The sequence below is a fragment of the Macaca fascicularis genome, chromosome 6 (assembly GCF_037993035.2).
Source record: "Macaca fascicularis isolate 582-1 chromosome 6, T2T-MFA8v1.1".
Lineage (NCBI taxonomy): Eukaryota > Metazoa > Chordata > Mammalia > Primates > Cercopithecidae > Macaca > Macaca fascicularis.
Window position 1 is genome coordinate 140,471,432 of NC_088380.1, and position 21,327 is coordinate 140,492,758.

Here is a 21,327-nt window from a genome sequence, read left to right on the forward strand (position 1 = left end):
CCTCTGTCCTTTCTTGGGAACAGTCCAGGGAATGATGGGAAGAACCCCTTGGCCTCATTATTGGGAAAGGATGAGGATGGAGAACAGGGAATGGGGTTGAGAGGCTCCAAAGGAGACCCACCTATTCCCTAAAAGGACCATACATGCCTGGATGGTTCAGGAGAAACCCAGCTCTGACCAGCTGTGTGCCTCAAGGTAGTCCCAAGGGGACTAGGGAAGGCAGCCCCAGGACTGTGGGCCACTCCTGAGCAGAAACTGTGGGCTATCCCTCCTTGGTGGGCTCAAGGCTCAAGCTGGCTCTTCTGTGGTCAGTGACATGGTGAAAACTCCTCCCTATGCACAAAGTCCTTCCACAAACATCAATCCATTTACTCTTCCTAACAGGCCAGCGAGCTAATCTATCACTCACTTTACAAGGTAGGAGGCTGCAACAGGCACAGCAAATTCAGATTATGGTCATCCAGCCCTGACCTCAACCCTTATCCTTCCTTTCCCTCAATTTCTCCCTAGGTCTGTCTTCCTAGAAGACCAGGTAGGTGCCACATGGGCCAGGATGACCTTAGTCCCCGCAAGGTGCAGGACATTCGAGTTAGCCCTCAAGACCCTTGACCCTTCCTCATTTCCAAGGAAGTCAGGAAAAATGGCCTGGGGAGGACACTCAGCCTAGGGGTTAGGCCCAGAGAGGGATTCCAACCCAGACCTGTATGATTTCATGGCCCATCATAGCTCTTGCAGGGCCCACTGCAAAGCATGGCCTCCTCAGGTGGGAGTGCTATCCAATCCACATGCCAAGGGGAGAGAAGTACAAAGGGCCCTATGAGAAGAAAGGCATCCAGGAAGTCAAGGATCCCCAGAACATGGCATCTCTGGGTTTCCCAGCAGAGAAATGAAGCAGTTTAGAGTTTGTAAGAGAAGGAATAGGGTTTCAGAGCGGAACAATTAAGATAGGCGGAGAAAGGCTTCCTAAGTAAGGAATAGGGTTTTTTTAAATCTAGAGCCTCATTAGATTAAAAAACCCCTCAGCCAGACGCAGTGGCTCACGCCTGTAATCCCAGCACTTTGAGAGGCCAAGGCGGGCAGATCACCTGAGGTCCGGAGTTCGAGACCAGCCTGACCAACATGGAGAAACCCTGTTTCTACTAAAAATACAAAATTAGCCAGGCGTTGTGGTGCATGCCTGTAATCCCAGCTACTCAGGAGGCTGAGGCAGGAGAATTACTTGAACCCGGGAGGCGGAGGTTGCAGTGAGCCGAGATCGTGCCACTGCACTCCAGCCTGGGCAACAAGAGCAAAACTCCATCTAAAAAATTAAAAAAAAAAAAAAAATCCCTCATAGGGTAGGCACTGCATTAAAAAAACAAAACACCTGGATTCCTTTTACTCAGGCCCTGTGCTGCGTGCTGGGATGACAGAATGGTTCAAGTCAGATGCTGTTTCTGCCCTTATGGTGCCCACTGGTACCAGCTGGTACAGATGGGTCTGGGATTCTTTAGGACAGAGCTAGAAGAGAGATGGGCTTAAACCTCACAGGGTAGAAGCTGCTGCTTACTGGTCCAAAATCACACTCTCTTGAGCCACTTAAACAGCCTAGACAGCAGGCCATCACCACAGACGGCTACTGAGATGTGAGTCAGAAACAGCTCCAGCTCTGAGCTCCAGCGGTGCAGTTGGTTGGCGCATGGTACTTACACAGAAATAGCCCTGGCTCCATTTCCAGAATCTGTCCCAGCAACTTCCGCTCCTAACGTCAAAATGAAAACAGAATCCAGCTAATCGAAGAGAACCACCCCGTATATCCTGGCTCAGGCTGTGCTGGGTCAGGCCAGACTGACAACCTCAGGACAGCCTTCTTTTCTGTTCCCTTGGAAGACATTTGGTCCTCAAAAGACTTTTAACCTTTTGAACTTTAGCTGGGAAGGATGAACGGCTTCATGCTGAACCCAGAAGGGAGACGAACTGTCGCACCAGCAAACCAGGTTGAAAGAAGGCCGAAGGGCAAAGCCAGCCCTGCTCACCCCACCCCACACGCAGGATGAGGGAGAACTGGAACATCGGCAGCAGTGCCGGCAGTGACCTCCTTCACCTTCGACAGGCAGCACCTGCTCTGATTAGAACCTGGGATTTGGAGGAAGGCGTGGTATCTCATACAACTAGTGCGGGCTTTAGCTTCCTGTAGAATTGTGGATGTGCAGATAAGGACTGACACACTACACTCAGCTCTGACCCCGCACATGCTGCTGTGTACCCAGGACGTTAGTAGTATTGGACTCTATGCAGACTATGTGATCTTGTGCAGAGCTGAGTTGTCTTGGTTTTCTCCTCAACTAATTTCTCAAATACTTCATTGAATAACAATTTAAAGGGGCCTAGCAGGTGCCAGGCAGAGTAATGAGCTTGGGGCTGGAGAGGAGTAAGAGCCAGTTCCTGTTCTCAAGCAACTCACTCAGTGGGGCAAACTACACACATTCCACAAGAGCTTGCACTCACCCTCAGGAGATCACATTTAAAATCAAGGAAGCCCAGTCAAGGCATGTGGTATGGTTTAGACCCGTGTCCTGACCAAACCTCATGTCGAATTGTAGTCCCCAGTGTTGGAGGTGTGGCCTGGTGGGAGATAACTGGATCATGGGGGTGGTTTTCTCATGGCTTAACACCATCTCCCTTGGTGCTGTTCTCAGGATAGTGAGTTCTCATGAGAGCTGGCGATTTAAAAGTGTATAGTAAGGCCAGGCACAGTGGCTCACGCCTGTAATCCCAACACTGGGAGGCCGAGGCGGGTGGATCACTTGAGGTCAGGAGTTCAAGACCAGCCTGGCCAACATGGTAAAACCCCATCTCTACTAAAAAAATAAAAAATAAAAAAATTAGCTGGGAGTGGTGGCAGGTGCCTGTAGTCCCAGCTACGTGGGAGGTTGAGTCAGGAGAATCACTTGAACTCAGGAGGTGGAGGTTGCAATGAGCCAAGACTGCATCACTGCATTACAGCCTTGGTAACAGAGCGAAACTCCGTCTCAAAAAAAAAAAAAAAAAAACCAACTGTGTAGTACATTCCCCCTTACTCTCTCTTGCTCTTGCTCCTGCTCCTGTTGTATGAGACAACTGCTCCCCTTTTGTCTTTCACAATGATGGTAAGCTTCCTGAAGCCTCCCCAGAAGCTGAGCAGATGCCAGCATCATGCTCCCTCCACAGCCTGCAAAACTGTGAGCCAATTAAACTTTTCTTTATAAATTATCCAGTCCCAGGTATTTCTATAGCAATGTGAGAACAGACTAATACAACATGCCTGCCTGGCTGCCCAAATTCTAAATGTCTGTTTCTGTCTGCCCCACAAGTTCCAACACATTCCTTTTCAGCTAAGACACAGAAACGGGAGCTAAAACGTAATCCATTATACCATTAGTACCAAAATCGGGTGCAGAGCTTCTGATCTGTCCAGAAAGTGAGTCTGGGAGAAGGGAGCAGATAACACCACACAGGAGGAGGCGGCATGAGTGTTGTGAGGCTCAACCATGGCCCCTGGGTGCCTAGTCCCTAGCACTAGTGCCCAGTGCTCAAGTGCCTCCGTGAGACTCCAGCGGCATTTTTAATCAATGTATGATCTGATGCTCCAAAAGTCTGAGGCTACTTAATTGCAGCACTGTGACCTAGGTGTCCGGACCACCAGGAAGTAAGTACCCAAGAATCCCTGATCCATTAAGGGGGATGAGCCTCCACACTTGGGGAGCCTTCCATCCCAGATAGGGACCCCAGGATGCTAGAAAGAGCACACTGATTTAGCCACTTTGCTTTTCTTTGCCATCCTACTTTGCTACAGTTTCCAATAAACTTCAGTACCTAGTAAGTTGGACCTAAAGAAGAATTTACAAATGTAAGTGGAATTCACAGAGGCAGAATTGAGAGGGATACCTGCAAGTGAGTCAGGTTAGATTGCTCCCAGACATACACTACTCCCCTGTCACCACCTAAATGTCATCACTGAAATGAAACACACTCATGAAATCATAGATTTATATCTTTGCCATTTATTTTTTAAAATCTTATTCAAAATATTAAATAATAGTTTCAGATATGAAAAAAATTACTGCAATAAAATGGTTCAGGGGTGTTTCCATTGTGCTTCCCTTCCTTATTAGGAAAGTACACTCTCCGCCCAAGAGGCGGGATGGAAGGCCTTCTTCCAGCTCTACAGAAAGCGCAAGCCCACTGGCTCCCCCGGGCCCTGCTTAACATATCTTAGGGCTATGTTTTCTAAAAAGCTGTAGTTAACACTTGTAAGTTAACCATGGTTCAAATCACATATTTACATACTGATCAATTCTTTATGATAGAAAGACAAACATAAATGAAATATAGTAAATAATTTCCAGTTGCCATAAAAAACAAAGAAAAGAAAACAAGTGTGGGGGAAAAAAGGTCATTGTACACAAATATCCTTTATGTATACAAACAATTTCATTCAGGTATAATTTTAATTTGAAAGACCTAGATACAGTATTATTTAAGTGATAATGGCCCGTAAGATTTATTCAAATTCACTGTAAAATAATAAACGAAGTAAACAAATCTGATACAACTTTAAACTCTGCCCATTGCTTGAAACCTTGGAGGAACCCATGCTATAATCAATTGCTAACTAAAAGTAAGTGTACATGTATTTAACATTTTACCAGTTTCTACTTCCAAATTTAATATAGTAATTCCAACCAAAAAAATAGTATCTCTGTAACATTTTATCTATGTCCACTGCAAGCTGCAGAGTCTCTGTTGCCAAGATTTCTTGACACATTTAATGTTTTACCTAAAATTGTGGTCAGATTGAGCAATATCGTTATCCTAAATTATGTTTAAATTATCTAAAAATATCCAAAGCAGTTTTCTTGGAAGAAAAAAAAATACTACTCAAATCCAAAGCATTATCACACATGTCCTTGTACATTACAGTTTGGGAACACAAAAAAATGTGTGGATAAAAAATAGTATTTGAATGGCAGAGAATGAATGTGAGTCAGCAGTAACAGATATGTTAGAACTTAGTTACAAGTTTGGGATCTTTTGAAAGTAGCATCACTAATCCTTCTAAAAGAAGCGTAATAAATCTAAAACAATAAAAACTAACAGTGTAAATATAAGATAATGCTTAACTCACATTTTGGACACCTGATTAAACTCAGCTCTAAAAGTACAGATAAAAAATTATATACTCGTTTGTGACATTTAATTTCCAAAGCACCAAGGCAAAAGAGAGACCCACCTCTCATTTAAGTACCAATTGCCTATGGCAAACATCTGCACAATGTCATATAAAAAGTCAAGCAAATAAAATTACATAATAAGCAAATTCAAATCACAGTGCTTTAGAAAATATAATCATTGGTAATCTTCAAAGAAGGCATTGCCTCATTAACATTCTGATCTAGGCGATGGTATTCCACTGTTTTGGAACAAAGGCCATCACGCCATTTCCTGCTTTGAACCAGAAGAAATATCTGGAAAACAAAAGTAATTAAATAGGCAAAAGAGAAAACAGAGAATATGGTAAACATTTTTACAAGTGAAATATCTCTCTTCTAGGTTTCTAAATATAAAACACAAAATATCAACAACAAAAAAAACCTATTTTAGGCCGAGGCAGGCAAATCACTTGAGCTCAGGAGTTCAAGACCGGCCTGGGTAATATGGTGAAACCCCATCTCTACAAAAAATATAAAACTATCCAGGCATGGAGGCGCTTGTCTGTAGTCCCAGCTACTCAGGAGGCTAAGGTGGGAGGATCTCTTAAGCCCAGGAGGCAGAGATCACAGTAAGCCGTGACAGCACCACAGCACTCCAGCCTGGGTGACAAAGCAAGACCCTGTCTCAAAAAAAAAAAAAAAGCTATTTTGCTTTCCATCTTGTAAACAAGGCTAAACAGTGCTTCTCGAATTTCAATATACACAGGAAGAGCCCAGGAATCTACTTGTTTAACAAATCCCTTAGATGTTCATAATAGAGATGGCCAAACACTAAACAGTGGGATATAATATCAGCAGCACTCAAGGTTCTGTCTACCCATAAACACTTACAAAGCTAGCAATATATCACTAAATACAAATAACCAGAACAGTTGGTTGGTTTGCTTTTTTGTGAACTATTATTAGATTCACCAATTCTCAAAGCTGGAAGGCATTTTGAAATTATCAGGTCCAGTTTCACTATTTGTCAGGTAAGGAAATCGGGGCCCCGAAGGGGAAGGTGGCTTTCAGGGTTACAAAGCAAGTTACAATAAAGTCAAGAACTGAAACTTCCTGACCAGTAAGTATTAAAAAAGGAATTGTGTGTTTAATCTCCCTTTAAGTATTTTAAAAGGCTTACCGATTCAGCTCTGGGACTGTTCAGTGCCAACATGTACCCTCACACTCAATGTGATGTATCCTGTCCTAAAGGTATCTCTGTGCCTCACGTAATCCAGCAAACCGGTAACAGCACAGAAATGCTCGTCACAATATTACTTCTGAACCAAAAATTGTAAACCATGAATCCATTATGTTTTTAGCCAGGCACAGTGGCTCACGCCTATAATCCCAACTACTTGGGAGGCTGAAGTGGGAGGATTATTTGAGGCCAGGAGTTCACCAGCGTGAACAACATAGCAAGATCCTGTCTCAAAAAATAATAATAATAATGTTTTTAAAGAATATTAAGGATATGGAAAATGCTCATGATTGGTCAGGTAAAATTCAAGACATAAAACTCTATGAGATAGGTGGGGTGCGGTGGCTCCCGCCTATAATCCCAGCACTTTGGGAGGCTGGAGTGGGTGGATCACTTGAGGCCAGGAGTTCGAGACCAGCCTGGCCAACACAGCAAAATCCCGTCTCTACTGAAAATACAAAAATTAGCCAGGCGTAGTGGCCCACGCCTGTAGTCCCAGTTACTCAAGAGGCTGAGGCACGAAAATTGCTTGAACCTGGGTGAACCTGGGAGGTGGAGGTTGCAGTGAGCCAAGATCGCACCACTGCACTCCAGCCCGGGAGACAAAGTGAGACTCTGTCTCCAAAAAAAAAAAAAAACACTGTGAGATAATATTCATTAAAAATTATAACATACACCTATATGTATAAATTATGTGAACATTTATAGACCAGAAATACACCAAAATGTTAATAATGCTGAGAAGTAGTTTAAATTTTCTTTTCTAAACTCTTGTTTTCTCAATTCCCTAAAATAAACATGTAACACTTTATAACCAGAAAAAAAAAATTAAAAGATCATTAAGTTCAATATTAATAAATTAAAAGACAAGTATTAACACTTTCTCCACAAGTATTCCTACTGAAGTAATGATGCCAAATTAAGACATAAACCCTTAAAAAAAAAATCACTGGGCTTTGGTATTGCTCATTAAGAAATAGGACTATTTCTTTTTTTAGAAGTACATACATTCAAGCATTCTGTCTGCAGTGTGTTAAAATACACAACAGATTTACATGCTGATTAGACATCTCAATATTTTACTATGAATTTAAACTTCACTAAAAAAAAGGAAAGAGGGCTGGGCATGGTGGCTCATGTCTATAATCCCAACACTTTGGGAGGCCAAGGCAGGAGGATTGCTTGAGCCTGGGAGTTCAAGACCAGCCTGGGCAACATAGCAAGACCTCGTCTCTACAAATAATAATAATTTTTAAAAATTTAATTTAATAATTTTTAAAAATTAGTCGGGTGTGGTAGTGTGCATCTGTAGTCCCACCTACTCGAGAGGCTGAGGCAAGAGAATTACTTAAGCCTAGCAGGTGGAGGCTCCAGTGAGCTGTGATTGTGCGACTGTACTCCAGCTTGGGTGACAGAGTGAAACCCACTACACTTTTTCTTGCAAAAAAAAAGAAAGAACCATGAATCATCAAAAGCATTATGACTGAAATAAAGGGCTAAAAAAAATCCCAAACTTACCTTCCTTTTGTTGTGATATGTAATGTAAACAACAGCAATGCAAAAAGCAAAAATAATAAGATGAAAAAAGAAATGGCTGTCTTCCTCTTCTATATTTGAGGATGGCATCTTAAAAGATTTCACTGACTGTTCAATTTCCATGTAACCCCTGTTTTCTTCCAAGGTGTCATCAGACTCGTCGTCGTCCCTGGGGCCCATGGTCCAGTCATAGTCTGGTTCTCCGTAATCGCCATTGTCTAGAGTGTCTTTGGCTGTGGATGGAGAACTGTTCAGCATGAGAAGATCCTCCTCCTCTATACTAGGATCTTCATTGTTATCAGTTTCCTCTTGAGACAGGGTAGTAGGCGAGGGATGAGGGGCCACAGATGCTCCTCCACTTTTCTCGGTACTCGTTGTGGGAGGGAGGGTGGTACTGATTTGGGAAATAGAAGGTTTGGTTTGGTTTTCATGTGTTAAAGCATTCACATTTGGGGTAGAAATATCTGAGTTGAGTACAGTTGGGCTCGGTGAATCAGTCCGTGATACAACTGAAACAAAGAATATTAAACTGAAATCTCCAACTTTATCTCCACCAAGCTAAAAGCATATTTACCCAAATTTTACACTAAGCATTTCTCTCTGCTAAATTCCTATAACTTTCTCGAAAACTAGTTATTAAGTTTCAATAGCCAGCAATCAGTTACATTTCTTCTTAGTCAGTTATTCTTCAGATAACTGCTTTGCTAGATACTAACAACTTAAGCAGCATAAAAGACCTACTGCATTATACAGCCTGCCACCAAAAGAAAAGAAAAAGGTCTGACTTTAGGTCACGGTGGTAAAGTCCACATACATCACCCATCCCCTCTTTTTTCATTTCATAAAGGGTGTGGACTTCAGTTATCTTGCCCAGACTCTACCTGATCCCTAGAACAGAACAGTAAGTGGCTGATTCTCACTCAAGTAGGTCCAAGAAAAGATATGGAGTTTGGACCTAAATACTTTCAACACAATATAACAAATTCAGAGGAAGCTAAAAGCAAGCTGTAGACAGTAATTCTAAGTGATACTTGAACTAGAGGACTCCCTCTCCTAAATTTAAAGAAAAAAAAAAGAAGGATCTTTACAAAGAAGAAAAAACTTCTAAAGGAGAAGCATCCGAACCTGGATGCTTCTCCTTTAAGTATTTTAAAAGGCTTAACTATTCAGCTCTGGGACTGTTCAGTGCCAACATGTACCCTCACACTCAATGTGATGTATCTTGTCCTATAGATTTGTCTTGTGCCTCATGTAATCCAGCAAACCGGTAACAGCACAGAAATGCTCATCACAATATTATTTCTGAACCAAAAATTGTAAACCATGAATCCATTATGTTTTTAGCCAGGCACAGTGGCTCACGCCTATAATCCCTGAGAGCTAAGGGACAACTAGACTATTTTAAAGATGGGGGAAGGCATGTAGGTATGGGAAATGTCACCAAATACACACACATTCTTATTTCCCTGTGCTGCTACCTACTCAGCACAGTTTACTAAAATTCTTTACGTAAGAAGAATTCTTATTATTATTCTATCAAGAAGAGTCAACAGAGGAAGAGTCAACAGAGGAAGATTCAATAGAGGAATCCCTGTCTCTAATTTATAATCTAAGGCAGTATCTGTTGAAGAACTTCAAGAATCTCTACTACACTGAAAAAAAAAAAAAAAGAAAAAACAAAGAAAAAAAAAAAAAACCTCTGTCATGTGAGATCTAAACATATTCAGACTATATATATATTTGTTTGTTTGTTTGTTTGTTTTGAGACAGAGTGTTGCTCTGTCGCCCAGGCTGGAGTTCCGCGGCCCAAACTCGGCTCACTGCAAGCTCCGCCTCCCGGGTTCACGCCATTCTCCTGTCTCAGCCTCCCGAGTAGCTAGGACTACACACGCCCGACACCATGCCCGGCTAATTTTTTGTATTTTTTGTGGAGACGGGGTTTTACAGTGTTGGCCAGGCTGGTCTCGATCTCCTGACCTCGTGATCCGCCCGCCTCGGCCTCCCAAAGTGCTGGGATTACAAGTGTGAGCCACCGTCCTCGGCCTCAGACAATATTTTAAAGTCTATCACATTAAACTAAAATATTTTATAGGGGTAAGATTAAACCAAGTCATTCTAGTGCTTTCACAAACATGTGCATTCACACAAGTTAACGATCCAACAGACAACCCTTTCTTCATGTGAATACACTCTGGTTTGTGTATCACAGTTGACATCTATTTTGTGTAGAAAAAAAAGAAATAGCTGGTGTCAATTGTAATGAACAGAGGATCTCAGAAAAATAATGTAGTAAGTTAGTAAACAACAACAGCAAAAAAAAAAAAAAAAAAAACCGGCCAGGCGCGGTGGCTCACGCCTGTAATCCTAACACTTTAGGAGTTCAAGGTGGGAGGATCACGAGGTCAGGAGATCAAGACCATTCCTGGCTAACATGGTGAAACCCTGTCTCTACTTAAAAATACAAAAAAATTAGCCGGGCGTGGTGGCGGGCGCCTGTAGTCCCAGCTACTCCAGAGGTTGAGGCAGGAGAATGGCGTGACCCCGGGAGGCGGAGCTTGCAGTCGGCCCAGACAGCGCCACTGCACTCCAGCCTGGGTGACAGAGCAAAACTCCGTCTCAAAAAAACAAAACAAAACAAACAAACAAACAAACAAAAACCCCAATAAATTAGTAAAACTCTTCCCCTTCCCCCCCCTTTTTTTTTTTTTTTTTGACAGGGTCTCACTTTGTTGCCCAGACTGAAATGCAGCAGCACAAACATAGCTCACTGTAGCCTCGACCTCCTGGGTTCAAGCCCCCCATGTAGCTGGGACCACAGGTACATGCCACCCTGCCCAGCTTTTTTTATTTTTCATATATTTGTCCAATGTTACATGCAATTTTTTTCTTTTTTTTTTTTTGAGACAGAATCTCGCCATGTTGCCCAGGCTGGTCTCGAATTCCAGGGCTCAAGAAATCCTCCCACCTTGGCCTCCCAAAGTGCTGGGATTACAGTAAAACTCTTAAAACATTTTCATTAATTGAGTTCCTTGAAATTTTTTACTGAAGAAAAGAGAAATAAACAGGACCTACAACTGAGTACATTACTCAGAAAACTACTAACAGGAATTTCTGAAAATAATTTTTGCATTTATCACTTCAACTTAGTTATAATTCAGGAATTTATGAATTATTATTTTCTGATACATTTAATTTTCCTGCCAAAGTACAAAAAACATGTTTTAAAATAAAATTTAAAACTGAAATAACTGAGAGCCAACTAACTTTTTTTTTTTTTTGAGATGGAGTCTCGCTCTGTTGCCCAGGCTGGAGTGCAGTGGCCGGATCTCAGCTCACTGCAAGCTCCGCCTCCCGGGTCTACGCCATTCTCCTGCCTCAGCCTCCCGAGTAGCTGGGACTACAGGCGCCCGCCACCTCTCCCGGCTAGTTTTTTGTATTTTTTAGTAGAGACGGGGTTTCACTGTGTTAGCCAGGATGGTCTCGATCTCCTGACCTCGTGATCCGCCCGTCTCGGCCTCCCAAAGTGCTGGGATTACAGGCTTGAGCCACCGCGCCCGGCCAACTAACTAAACTTTTAAAAGAACAGTTTTGCTACGGGTGAGCACCTTTAAAGGACACACGCTGCTAGGAGAGGAATGATTATAAAGAAATATCCACCACGCAGTACAGAATTCACAGTCATCAGCAAATCCCTTCTTTCACCCTTCACTTTCTTGTTATTACTGAAACCTGACTCTCCCTTAAGGACACATTTTCCCTTCAGCCCGTTTAAGTAATAGCTGTTTTTTCTCCCACATCCTTGTACCACTGAGTCTCGAGGAGGCACAGCTCTCCTCCTCATTGCCCTTTTCAGACTATTCTCCCATTCTCCTCCCTAAATGCCTCCAGCTTTGATTCTCTTATCTTAAGCTATCATCCACTAACTTACTTTCATCCACCAACTCCAAGGTCATGGCCCCTAATTCTTAATGATCTTTAGCTCCTGGCTCTAGAATTCACTCTATCTAAGAAAAGTACTCCTGCCTTGATTTCAAAATCTTTGACCTCCTCTCTTCTCATGACCTAACCCTCCTCTTTACCTCAGCCACTCACTCCCAGAGTCATTATCTATCATCACAACTCTTCCATAATCTCAATTTCTTGAATTCTACTTGCTGACATGACCTCCTATCCTTCCAGTTCATTCCTGGTATTCTCAATCCATCAACACCTCCAACCCTCTGATCTTCATTCCTTTACGGTCACCACCAAACCTTGCCCAATACACTCTCTTATCTCTTTATTCAGATTCAATTCTGTGTCAGCTATTATAATTGCTTTATAATCACTCTCTTACATCCATCGTCAATTCCCTTCCCCTTTGTCCACTTTGACCCATTCACTTGGTGAGACTACACTCATCCCTATTTATTAATAAATCAAACTCTCTGAATACTCACATCTGCACCCAACAGCTGAACATGGCTGGAAAAAATATACAACCATGCCACTGTTTTCATTTCATTTTCAATTCAACACCAAAGATTCAGGTATACGTTTAAAGTTGTTGGCAATTAAAATTGCTGGCAATTATATTTTCCTAGTCCACTTACCCTTCTACTCTCTTAGGACACCAGTCACATTTTCCTCTATCCACAAACTTCAAATGTCTTCTCTGTTACCCTCATTTTCAACTGATGACATCACTTCCTAACTTTTCTGGGAAAAATTAAAAGAACTTCCAAGAACTACCAGAATTCTAGACTCATAAATCCAACCACCTACTTGACATCGCCTCTTGGATGTTTGACATTGACATTAATATGTTCAAAATGAATTCTGGCTGGCTTTCAGGAAGACAAACACACTCTTCCTTATTTCTCCCACTAATAACAACGAAAAGCTCTGGACATTATGTATAAAATAACACAAGAACACTCTGAAAGTTGGAAAGAACTGGGTAGAACCGTTAGAGACCTCAGGATATGTGAAACAACATGGTGGTGACTTCCTTGGGTTTTTCTTTTTATTTCATATATCCCAGGTTAAAGACAAAAAATAAAATGGCAGACTTCATCCCTAACATATCCACAGTGCATTAAATATAAATGACCTAAATACATCAGTTAAAAACCAGAGATTGGCAGACTCAACTATATGATATCCATAGAAAGTTTATTTTATTTTATTTTATTTTATTTTATTTTTTGAAACGGAGTCTCGCTCTATCGCCCAGGCTGGAGTGCGGTGGCCGGATCCCGGCTCACTGCAAGCTCTGCCTCCCGGGTTTACGCCATTCTCCTGCCTCAGCCTCCCGAGTAGCTGGAACTACAGGCGCCTGCCACCTCGCCCGGCTAGTTTTTTTGTATTTTTTTAGTAGAGACAGGGTTTCACCGTGTTAGCCAGGATGGTCTCAATCTCCTGACCTCGTGATCCGCCCGCCTCGGCCTCCCAAAGTGCTGGGATTACAGGCTTGAGCCACCGTGCCCGGCCTTTATTATTTTTTTGAGACAGGGTCTCACTTTGTCAACCAGGCCGAAGTGCAGTGGCACAAACACATTTATAGCAGCTTTATTCTTAATAGCCAAAAACTGTAAACAATCAGGCATCCTTCAACAGATAAATAAACAGTGTAGTCTATCTATACCATAGAATATTACTCAGCAATGTAAAGGAACAAACGACCAGGACCAGTGGCTCACACCTGTAATCTGGGCACTTTGGGAGGCTGAGGTGGGTGGATCACAAGGTCAGGAGTTCGAGACTAGCCTGGCCAACATGGTGAAACCTCGTCTCTACTAAAATTACAAAAATTAGCCGGGTGTGGTGGTGTGCACCTATAATCCCAGCTACTCAGGAGGCTAAGACAGGAGAACTGCTTGAACTCAAGAGGCAGAGGTTGCAGTGAGCCGAGATAGCGCTACTGCACTCCAGCCTGGGCGACAGAGCGAGACTCTGTGTCAAATAATAATAATAACAATAAAAATTTTAAAAATTAAATTAAAATTTTAAAAGGAACAAACTATTGACACATGCAACAACCTAGGTGGATCTTCAGAGAATTATGCTGAGTGAAAAGAGTCAATCCCAAAAGTTACAGACTGTATGATTCCATTTATGTAAGATTCTCAAAATTACCAACTTATACAAATGGATAATTTGTGGTTGCCAGGAGTTCAGGAAGGGTGAGGTAGGAGGAAAGTGGGGTGGCTTTGTAAGGGCAATCTGAGATACCCTTATGGTGATGGTAATGCCCCGTATTTTGACTGTACCAACGTTAATATCCTGGTCGTGATATTGCACTATTGTTTTGAAAGATGTTACTATTAGGAAAACTGGGTAGGGGATATGTAGGATCTCTATATTATTTCTTACAACTGCAAGTGAATCTATAATTATCTCAAAATAAAAAGTTTAAATAAATTCCTATGACCCACTCAAAAAACAAAAAAAGACTTGTTCTACCTAGTCTCCATCTCGATTAATGGCAACTACATCTTTCTAGTTACTAAAACTAAAAACCTTGGAGTTGTCATTTTTTTAACATCCCACATCCAATCTGTTATTCTAACAAATGCAGCATTTAAGGGCTTTTCACCCTCCACTGCTCCTGCCTGGTCCAAGTAACCGTTATCTCACATGGATTATTACAATAGCCTCCTAATTAATCTGCCTGCTTCCACCCTAACCTCTACTGTCTATACTCAACACAGCAGCCAGAGTCATTCTGTAAAAACCAAATGTTACTCCTGTACTTAAGACCCTCCAGGGCCATCCATTTCTCTCAAAAGGGAAAGTTTTCATAATAGCCTTCAAGATCCTACATGATCTGGCCCCCATTACCTCACTCTCATTATCTTACTAATCTCCCTAACAGTTCTATCCCCATTACCTACTTAATAAATAGCAGACACTCAATATTTATTAAATATGCTCTTGACTCAACTCTCACCATAAATCTTACCACAAATCCCACACCACATCCCACATAGTATCTATGCACCTACTGCACTCCCTCAAGAGGCCATCCCATGGTTCCCAGCAAAACGCCACTCATTCTTCTAAGGATACCTCCAATATCACCCTATTCATTGTTTAACTCCAATACCTAGCACCAAGTAGGAGCAGAATATGTATTAGTCAAGCAGTAAAATCTTGAAAGTAATACACAAATACAGCACAAGAAAAACCAAATAATTTATCTGAAACATGTAACACAAAGGCTATCAACTTCCTCGAACTCCTCTCCTTCACATCAGAGAAGTTGATTAAGTCAGATATAAAGAGTATTCAGAACAAAGGTACAACTCTGACTTTATGGATTTAACTGTTGACCTTCTACAAGCATATAAATAAGACTTCTAAATCTTCCCTTTCCTAATTGATAGTTGAAGTTTGACGTTTTAAAAATACAGCTTAGGCCAGACACGGTGGCTCACACCTGTAACCCCAGCACTTTGGGAGGCCGAGGCAGGCGGATCGCTTAAACTCAGGAGTTCAAAACCAGCCCGGCCAACATGGCAAAACCCTATCTCTACAAAAATACAAAAATTAGCTGGGCACGGTGGCAAGCACCTGTGGTCCCAGCTATTCAGGGGGCTGAAGTGGGAGCACTGCTTGAGCCCAGGAAGCAGAGGTTGCAGTGGGCCAAGTTTGTGCCACTGCACTCCAGCCTCGGCAATAGAGCAAAACCATGTCTCAAACAAACAAAAAAGGCCAGGCACGGTGGCTCAGGCCTGTAATCCCAGCACTATGGGAGGCCAAAGCGGGCAGATCACGAGGTCAGGAGATGGAGACCATCCTGGCTAACATGATGAAACCCCGTCTCTACTAAAAATACAAAACTAGCCAGGTGTGGCATACACCTGTAGTCCCAGCTACTCAGGAGGCTGAGGCAGGAGAATCACTTGAACCCGGGAGGTGGAGGTTGCAATGAGCCGAGATTGTGCCACTGCACTCCAGCCTGGCAACAGACTCAAAAAAAAACACCTTTCTAAATTTCACTCTCCCCTTCCACTGGTCCGTTTTTAAAAACTGCCCTAAAATAAAACTATATCAGCATTTATTAAACTTAAGAATGTAGAGGACCCCCAAGAACTCATTCACACAATGGTTTGAGAAACAACGCCTTAAAAATGAAATGCATTATACATTAAGTTTAGGTGATCATCTGGGGACAATATAATGGCAAATGTAGAGAAGCAGGCATTTTTGAAATGGCATGACCAAGAGTTAATCACCCAGTGAGCTGAACTGCTTATGTTAATTTTTCAGACTTTATCAAAACAAAAACATAAAACAAAAATTCTTACAGACTGACAAGCATATAACCAAGCACTGACATTTTTTAAAACCTAATATAGAACAAACTTAAATAAATCTAATGTAGTTTACAATCTACTTTTGTAAAGTCACTTGAAATTTGGAACTCAACACATTCTAGACTAATTTTCTTACTATAGGAATGACTACTTTGAAATTATAAGGTATATTTACAAAAAATACTTATATCCCAAGCTACACTAGTGCAGTGGAGCTGCTCGCTTATTAAAACCATGTATGTTCGTTTTCATTTAGGTTCTTTCCAGGACAGAATCATTTGAATTTATGACATTTTAAACTGGTATATGTAAAGACTTAATTTAAAAGATAAAGATTCTCTAAAATGACTCAGTATAGTTAGAACAATATTTATAGGTCTCTAACAAATAAAAGCAAAGACTAAAGGACACTTAACACTCCCCATTCTGCCTCACTGCTTGCCCAATTTTCAACCACCTCTTAGGGGAAAAAAGCTGTTTCTGAAACTACAGTTGCCAGATATAAACCCCTTAAGCATTCCAGCAGGAAATATAAACGTCTGTGTTTTATTTTTCTTAGATGATTAAATGGCCAAAACAATTAAGCTACTTAAGTTCTTTAGGAATGGAAACATCTGCATCAACCAGGGAAATCCTCATTACATTTCACTAATGATGAAAGGGCCTTGGGAAATGGAGAGCAGTCCTTCCTCAGAGACTGCAAAGACTTCTGAGAGGGCGTCCAGTTAGCAACACTGAAATGTTGCTGAGGAAACATAGGTATGTACCCACAGTACTGTAGCAGAGGAATGTAAGGCTGGACAGGTCCTGTTGGCAAGAAAGAAAACACTATACCAGGTCATACTGTTTTGCAGCTGAAAATTCAGCTTTTAGGGAGAAACGCAGGATTGTGTCTTGGCCTGAAACAAAAATGGAACTACTAAACAAAATACCGTTTAATCCTTACAAGTTCTTATTAGTGGATTTTTCCCACCAAGTATCAGACACTGGTTTACAGATTTCCTAATTTCTCAATAAAAGCCTTCAATCTCTTGATTTCGCCATACAACATTTGCAAGAAATGAAAACTTTTATCAATCAAATCCTACAGATTCAATAAAATGAGGCAGGGTTATCCTGGTTAACCCAGAACACAGGGAAGAGGAATCATGATCTCCCTTGTCCCCAAACTCCTCTCCACCTCCCAGGCCTTCAGAGGCCCAACGGCCCAGTACTCTGAATCTTTATCAAACACCAGAACCTCCCAGGCCTCAAATATGCACCAGTACCCGAAGACAGCTCTTTCCTTTTCACTTTCCCTCTCGGAAATATTCCATTGGCTCAGTTCAGTCACTGGATTACTGCCCCTGCCCGCCTCGGTCTTTACCACTGACCTCTCCCATTCTGGAAAATCCCCACCTTTCCTTGGTCCTGCAAGATTCCCGAGTCCCCCAATCTCAGGACCCTTTCCAGACACCACATCCCCAGACCCGGCCATCTCCTCAGCTCCTGTCACTACTCTCTCTTCTAGAGTCTCCTAACTTTCCGATCCAAGAAATTTTGGAGACCCCACCACTGCCATTCCTTGTGGCAGCCCATTCTTCAACGATCTCTAGGCGCCAACACCACTCCTCCCTTCCCGCCCATCTACACATCCTGCTCCCTGCTCCCAGGGTCCCTGCATCTCTCACGGACCCCACTGCTCAGGCCCTTTGGAGACCCTACCACCTTGGACCCCTTCAGACACCATACTCTCCTTTCTCAGGCCCGCGGAGACCCTGCCCCAACCAGACACTGCTCCTGACACTCGGAAGTGCCCTTTCCCTGGCCCAGCCTGTCTCCTGGACTGCCCCCGAGCCCTCCCAGCCTTGCTAAGCCCGCACGGCCGCCGCGCCCCCTTTACCACTGGATAGAGCAGCGGACACAAGCAGGAGCGCCAAGACCAGCGGCCGCGCCAACCCCGCAAGGGCTTGGATGGCCGACCCGGGCAGCAGTTTCGCTTGTTCTGACCCCCTCATCCTCTTCAGGACGACAGCGGCCATAACGGACTCGGCTGGGAGCCTGCGCTGTTGCTAGGCTTTACGCCATGACGTCAGACGCCGCGGCCCTCGGCACTTACGGCCCAGCGTGGTGACGTCGAAGCCTAGAGACGTGCTCTGGAAACCGGAATAAAAAGAAAGGATTTCGGGGAGGAAGGAGTTGCAGTTGGCGAGTGTGGGGGCTGCTACACACTCGGCTGCGGGTTAAAGGTAGAATGTAACATGCTTAAGAGGGCCAAAGCGAGCCCCTCCCTGCCGCCTGCGTGATTGGGTACTATACAGCCAAAAAAAGCGTTTTTAGCCATTTTAAAAAAGAAGATCAAGCTGTAGAATAGGCTGATCACGAAAGCGAAGTAACTAACTGCTCTTCCTCTCTCAAAGGCGAAAGAAACACAAATGTTAACTTTGTGTTTGGGTGATGGGATTATAAGTAATTTTTAATAATCTTTCCCCACAATTATTTTTTTCAACAAGATTTAGCACCTCTCCCTATTTAAGATACAGCAGTGAACAAAACGAACCCCCAGCCTTGGTAGAGTTTATTTTCTTGTGAGGGCGACTGTGGTATAAAATACACACTATACAAGATGATAAAGATATTATGGACCGGCCTGAGTGCAGTGGCTCCCAGCACTTTGGGAGGCCGAGGCAGGCGGATCACCTGAGGTCAGGAGTTCGAGACCAGCCTGGCCAATATGTAGAAACGCCGTCTCTATTAAAAATACAAAAATTAGCCAGGCGTGGTGGCGCGTGCCTGTAATCGCAGCTAAACTGAGAAGGCTGAGGTAGGAGAATCGCTGTAACTCGGGAGATGGAGGCTGCAGTGAGCCGAGATGCCACTGCACTCTAGCCTGGGCCACAGAGAGAGACTCTGTCTCAAAAAAAAAAAAAAAAAATTGTGGAGGAAAGGTAGGTAGCTAGGAAGTAGGGGTAAAGGGGCTGCCATTGAAAATAACTTCGATTTCCTAAAATAAGCTTCTCTTTTTAAATTTTGTTACTTCAAATCCCCAGTATATAAAAATGCAAACTTACAAACTTCCAAGAAGTTCACCTAGGGCCCTGGCACCATACTTTGCTCTGTGTGTACGTTCTGTGAATGTCTCCTTAATAAACAGATACAGGCTTCAATTCATAAAAGTTCCATTTGATCAATTTCAGGAAAATCAATGTGACGGTTAAGCAAGACATTTATTGTACCCACAGCTTCACCACTCTGGTCTCTATGACTCCCTGCGAAGGTTGCTGTCATCCCACAGAGACACAGCTGAGCTGCCTCTCTAAAGGGCCTGTGTTCTACTCCTGAATCTGGTTTCCCCTAAGCTTTTATCTCACCCTGGTGACAGCTCAGAAACACACAAACTCTGTGTTAAGAAAACTAAGAAGTCATTCATCTGCACATTTCCCGAAATCCCCCAGAAGCCCACATAGACTGAATGGTGTCCTTATTGGAAACTCTCCACCTTAGCCAAGGTGCAAAGTCCTCCCAGTCCCCCAGGAGCTTCCCTTCTTTGAGCTGTACTCAAGTTTTCTGTAAAACCACTCAGTTCAACAAATGAGTTTCTCAATCTTAGTTTCTGCTTGTTGACTTTAAAGTTCATCTATAATAAACACACTGAAGTCCTCTTCCCTGACTCATTGTCCACTTTGTCCATTTGTGTCCTCATACCAGATTGTCTCAGTTCTCTTAACTGGTGAGGTATTACGAACTCAAGGCATTTTGCACAATGATATTCCAACATGCTGCATCCAACAGGCAGACAATAAGTAACTAGTGAGGGAAATATTTCCTCATACTCAAGAGAACGCTTTATACATTTTTAAATATTTTAGGGCCAGGCATGGTGGCTTGTGCCTGTAATCTCAAGTACTCAGGAGGCTGAGACGGGAGGATCACTAGGACGGGAGGATCTCCTGGGAGGAGCCCAGGAGTTCAAGACTACAGTAAGCTATTATGATGCCACTGCACTTCAGCCTGGCTGACAGAGTGAAACTCTGTATCTAAAATATTTTAATACTGTAGTTAGCCGGGCACAGTGGCTCACGCCTGTAATTCCAATACTTTGGGAGGCCAAGGCGGGCGGATCATGAGGTCAGGAGATCAAGACCATCCTGGTAACATGGTGAAACCCTGTATCTACTAAAGATACAAAAAATTAGCCAGCCGTGGTGGCAGGTGCCTGTAGTACCAGCTACTCGGGAGGCTGAGGCAGGAGGATGGCGTGAACCTGGGAGGCGGAGGTTGCAGTGAGCCAAGATTACGCCACTGCACTCCAGCCTGGGCAACAAAGCAAGATGCCGTCTCAAAAAAAAAAAAAAAAAACCTGTACCTGACATCTGACTAGATGTACCCAGCAACCACTATGTGCCATAATCTCTGGACAAATTCTATGAACATTCACTTAGAAATAGCTGCAAGTTCCTCAAGACAGTATGTCAAATACTGAGACCCAGTTTTTGGGTGATCAGTTGCATAAAATGCTAAAAATAGACGGTTCTTGTTTTGAATGTCACTTTCAAACATAGAAAAAAAAATTCTGCTGAAAAATCATGAATGTAAAAAAATGTTCGTATTTGTTGAAGCTGGATCATGCATAGAGTTTATTACTATTCTTTGTGTTTGAAATTTCCACAATCGGCCAGGCGAAGTGGCTCACACCTGTAATCCCAGCACTTTGGGAGCCCAAGGGCGGATCACCTGAGGTCAGGAGTTCGAGACCAGTCTGACCAACATGGAGAAACCCCGTCTCTACTAAAAATACAAAATTAGCCAGGTGTGGTGGCACATGCCTGTAATCCCACCTACTCGGGAGGCTGAGGCAGGAGAATCACTTGAACCCAGGAGGCAGAGCTTGCAGTGAGCCAACATTGTGCACCATTGCACTCCAGCCTGGGCAACAAGAGCGAAACTCCATCTCAAAAAAAAGAAAAAAAAAAAAATTCCACAATCAAGTTATTAAAAATATATAAATATATGGGAGAATTCCAAAATCACCCATTCCAAAATCACATGACCCATATGGAGGGACCTACAAATATGAAAGGATATTACCAGTGATTAGGTT

The 21,327-nt window shown here is 42.8% G+C and overlaps 1 protein-coding gene across 1 annotated transcript; it reads right to left on the reverse strand.

The window, feature by feature from the left end:
* Nucleotides 1–4,006: 4,006 nt before the first annotated feature.
* On the reverse strand, nt 4,007–18,291 carry C6H5orf15 (chromosome 6 C5orf15 homolog). The gene is made up of 3 exons (XM_045394232.3): nt 18,130–18,291; nt 7,930–8,456; nt 4,007–5,486 (listed from the first exon to the last, which is right to left on the reverse strand). The coding sequence occupies exons 1-3, from the start codon at nt 18,266–18,268 to the stop codon at nt 5,355–5,357; spliced, it is 798 nt and encodes a 265-aa protein (XP_045250167.2). The 5' UTR covers nt 18,269–18,291; the 3' UTR covers nt 4,007–5,354.
* Between the last annotated feature and the right edge of the window lie 3,036 nt (nt 18,292–21,327).

What these genes read in the sequence shown, in the direction of transcription:
- C6H5orf15 (XM_045394232.3), bottom strand. Translation starts at nt 18,268, where the DNA reads ATGGCCGCTGTCGTCCTGAAGAGGATGAGGGGGTCAGAACAAGCGAAA. An exon ending in GTCCGCTGCTCTATCCAGTG is followed by an intron (nt 8,457 to 18,129) that starts GTAAAGGGGGCG and finishes TCTTTGTTTCAG; the next exon opens with TTGTATCACGGACTGATTCA. An exon ending in CATATCACAACAAAAGGAAG is followed by an intron (nt 5,487 to 7,929) that starts GTAAGTTTGGGA and finishes TTTGTTTTCCAG; the next exon opens with ATATTTCTTCTGGTTCAAAG.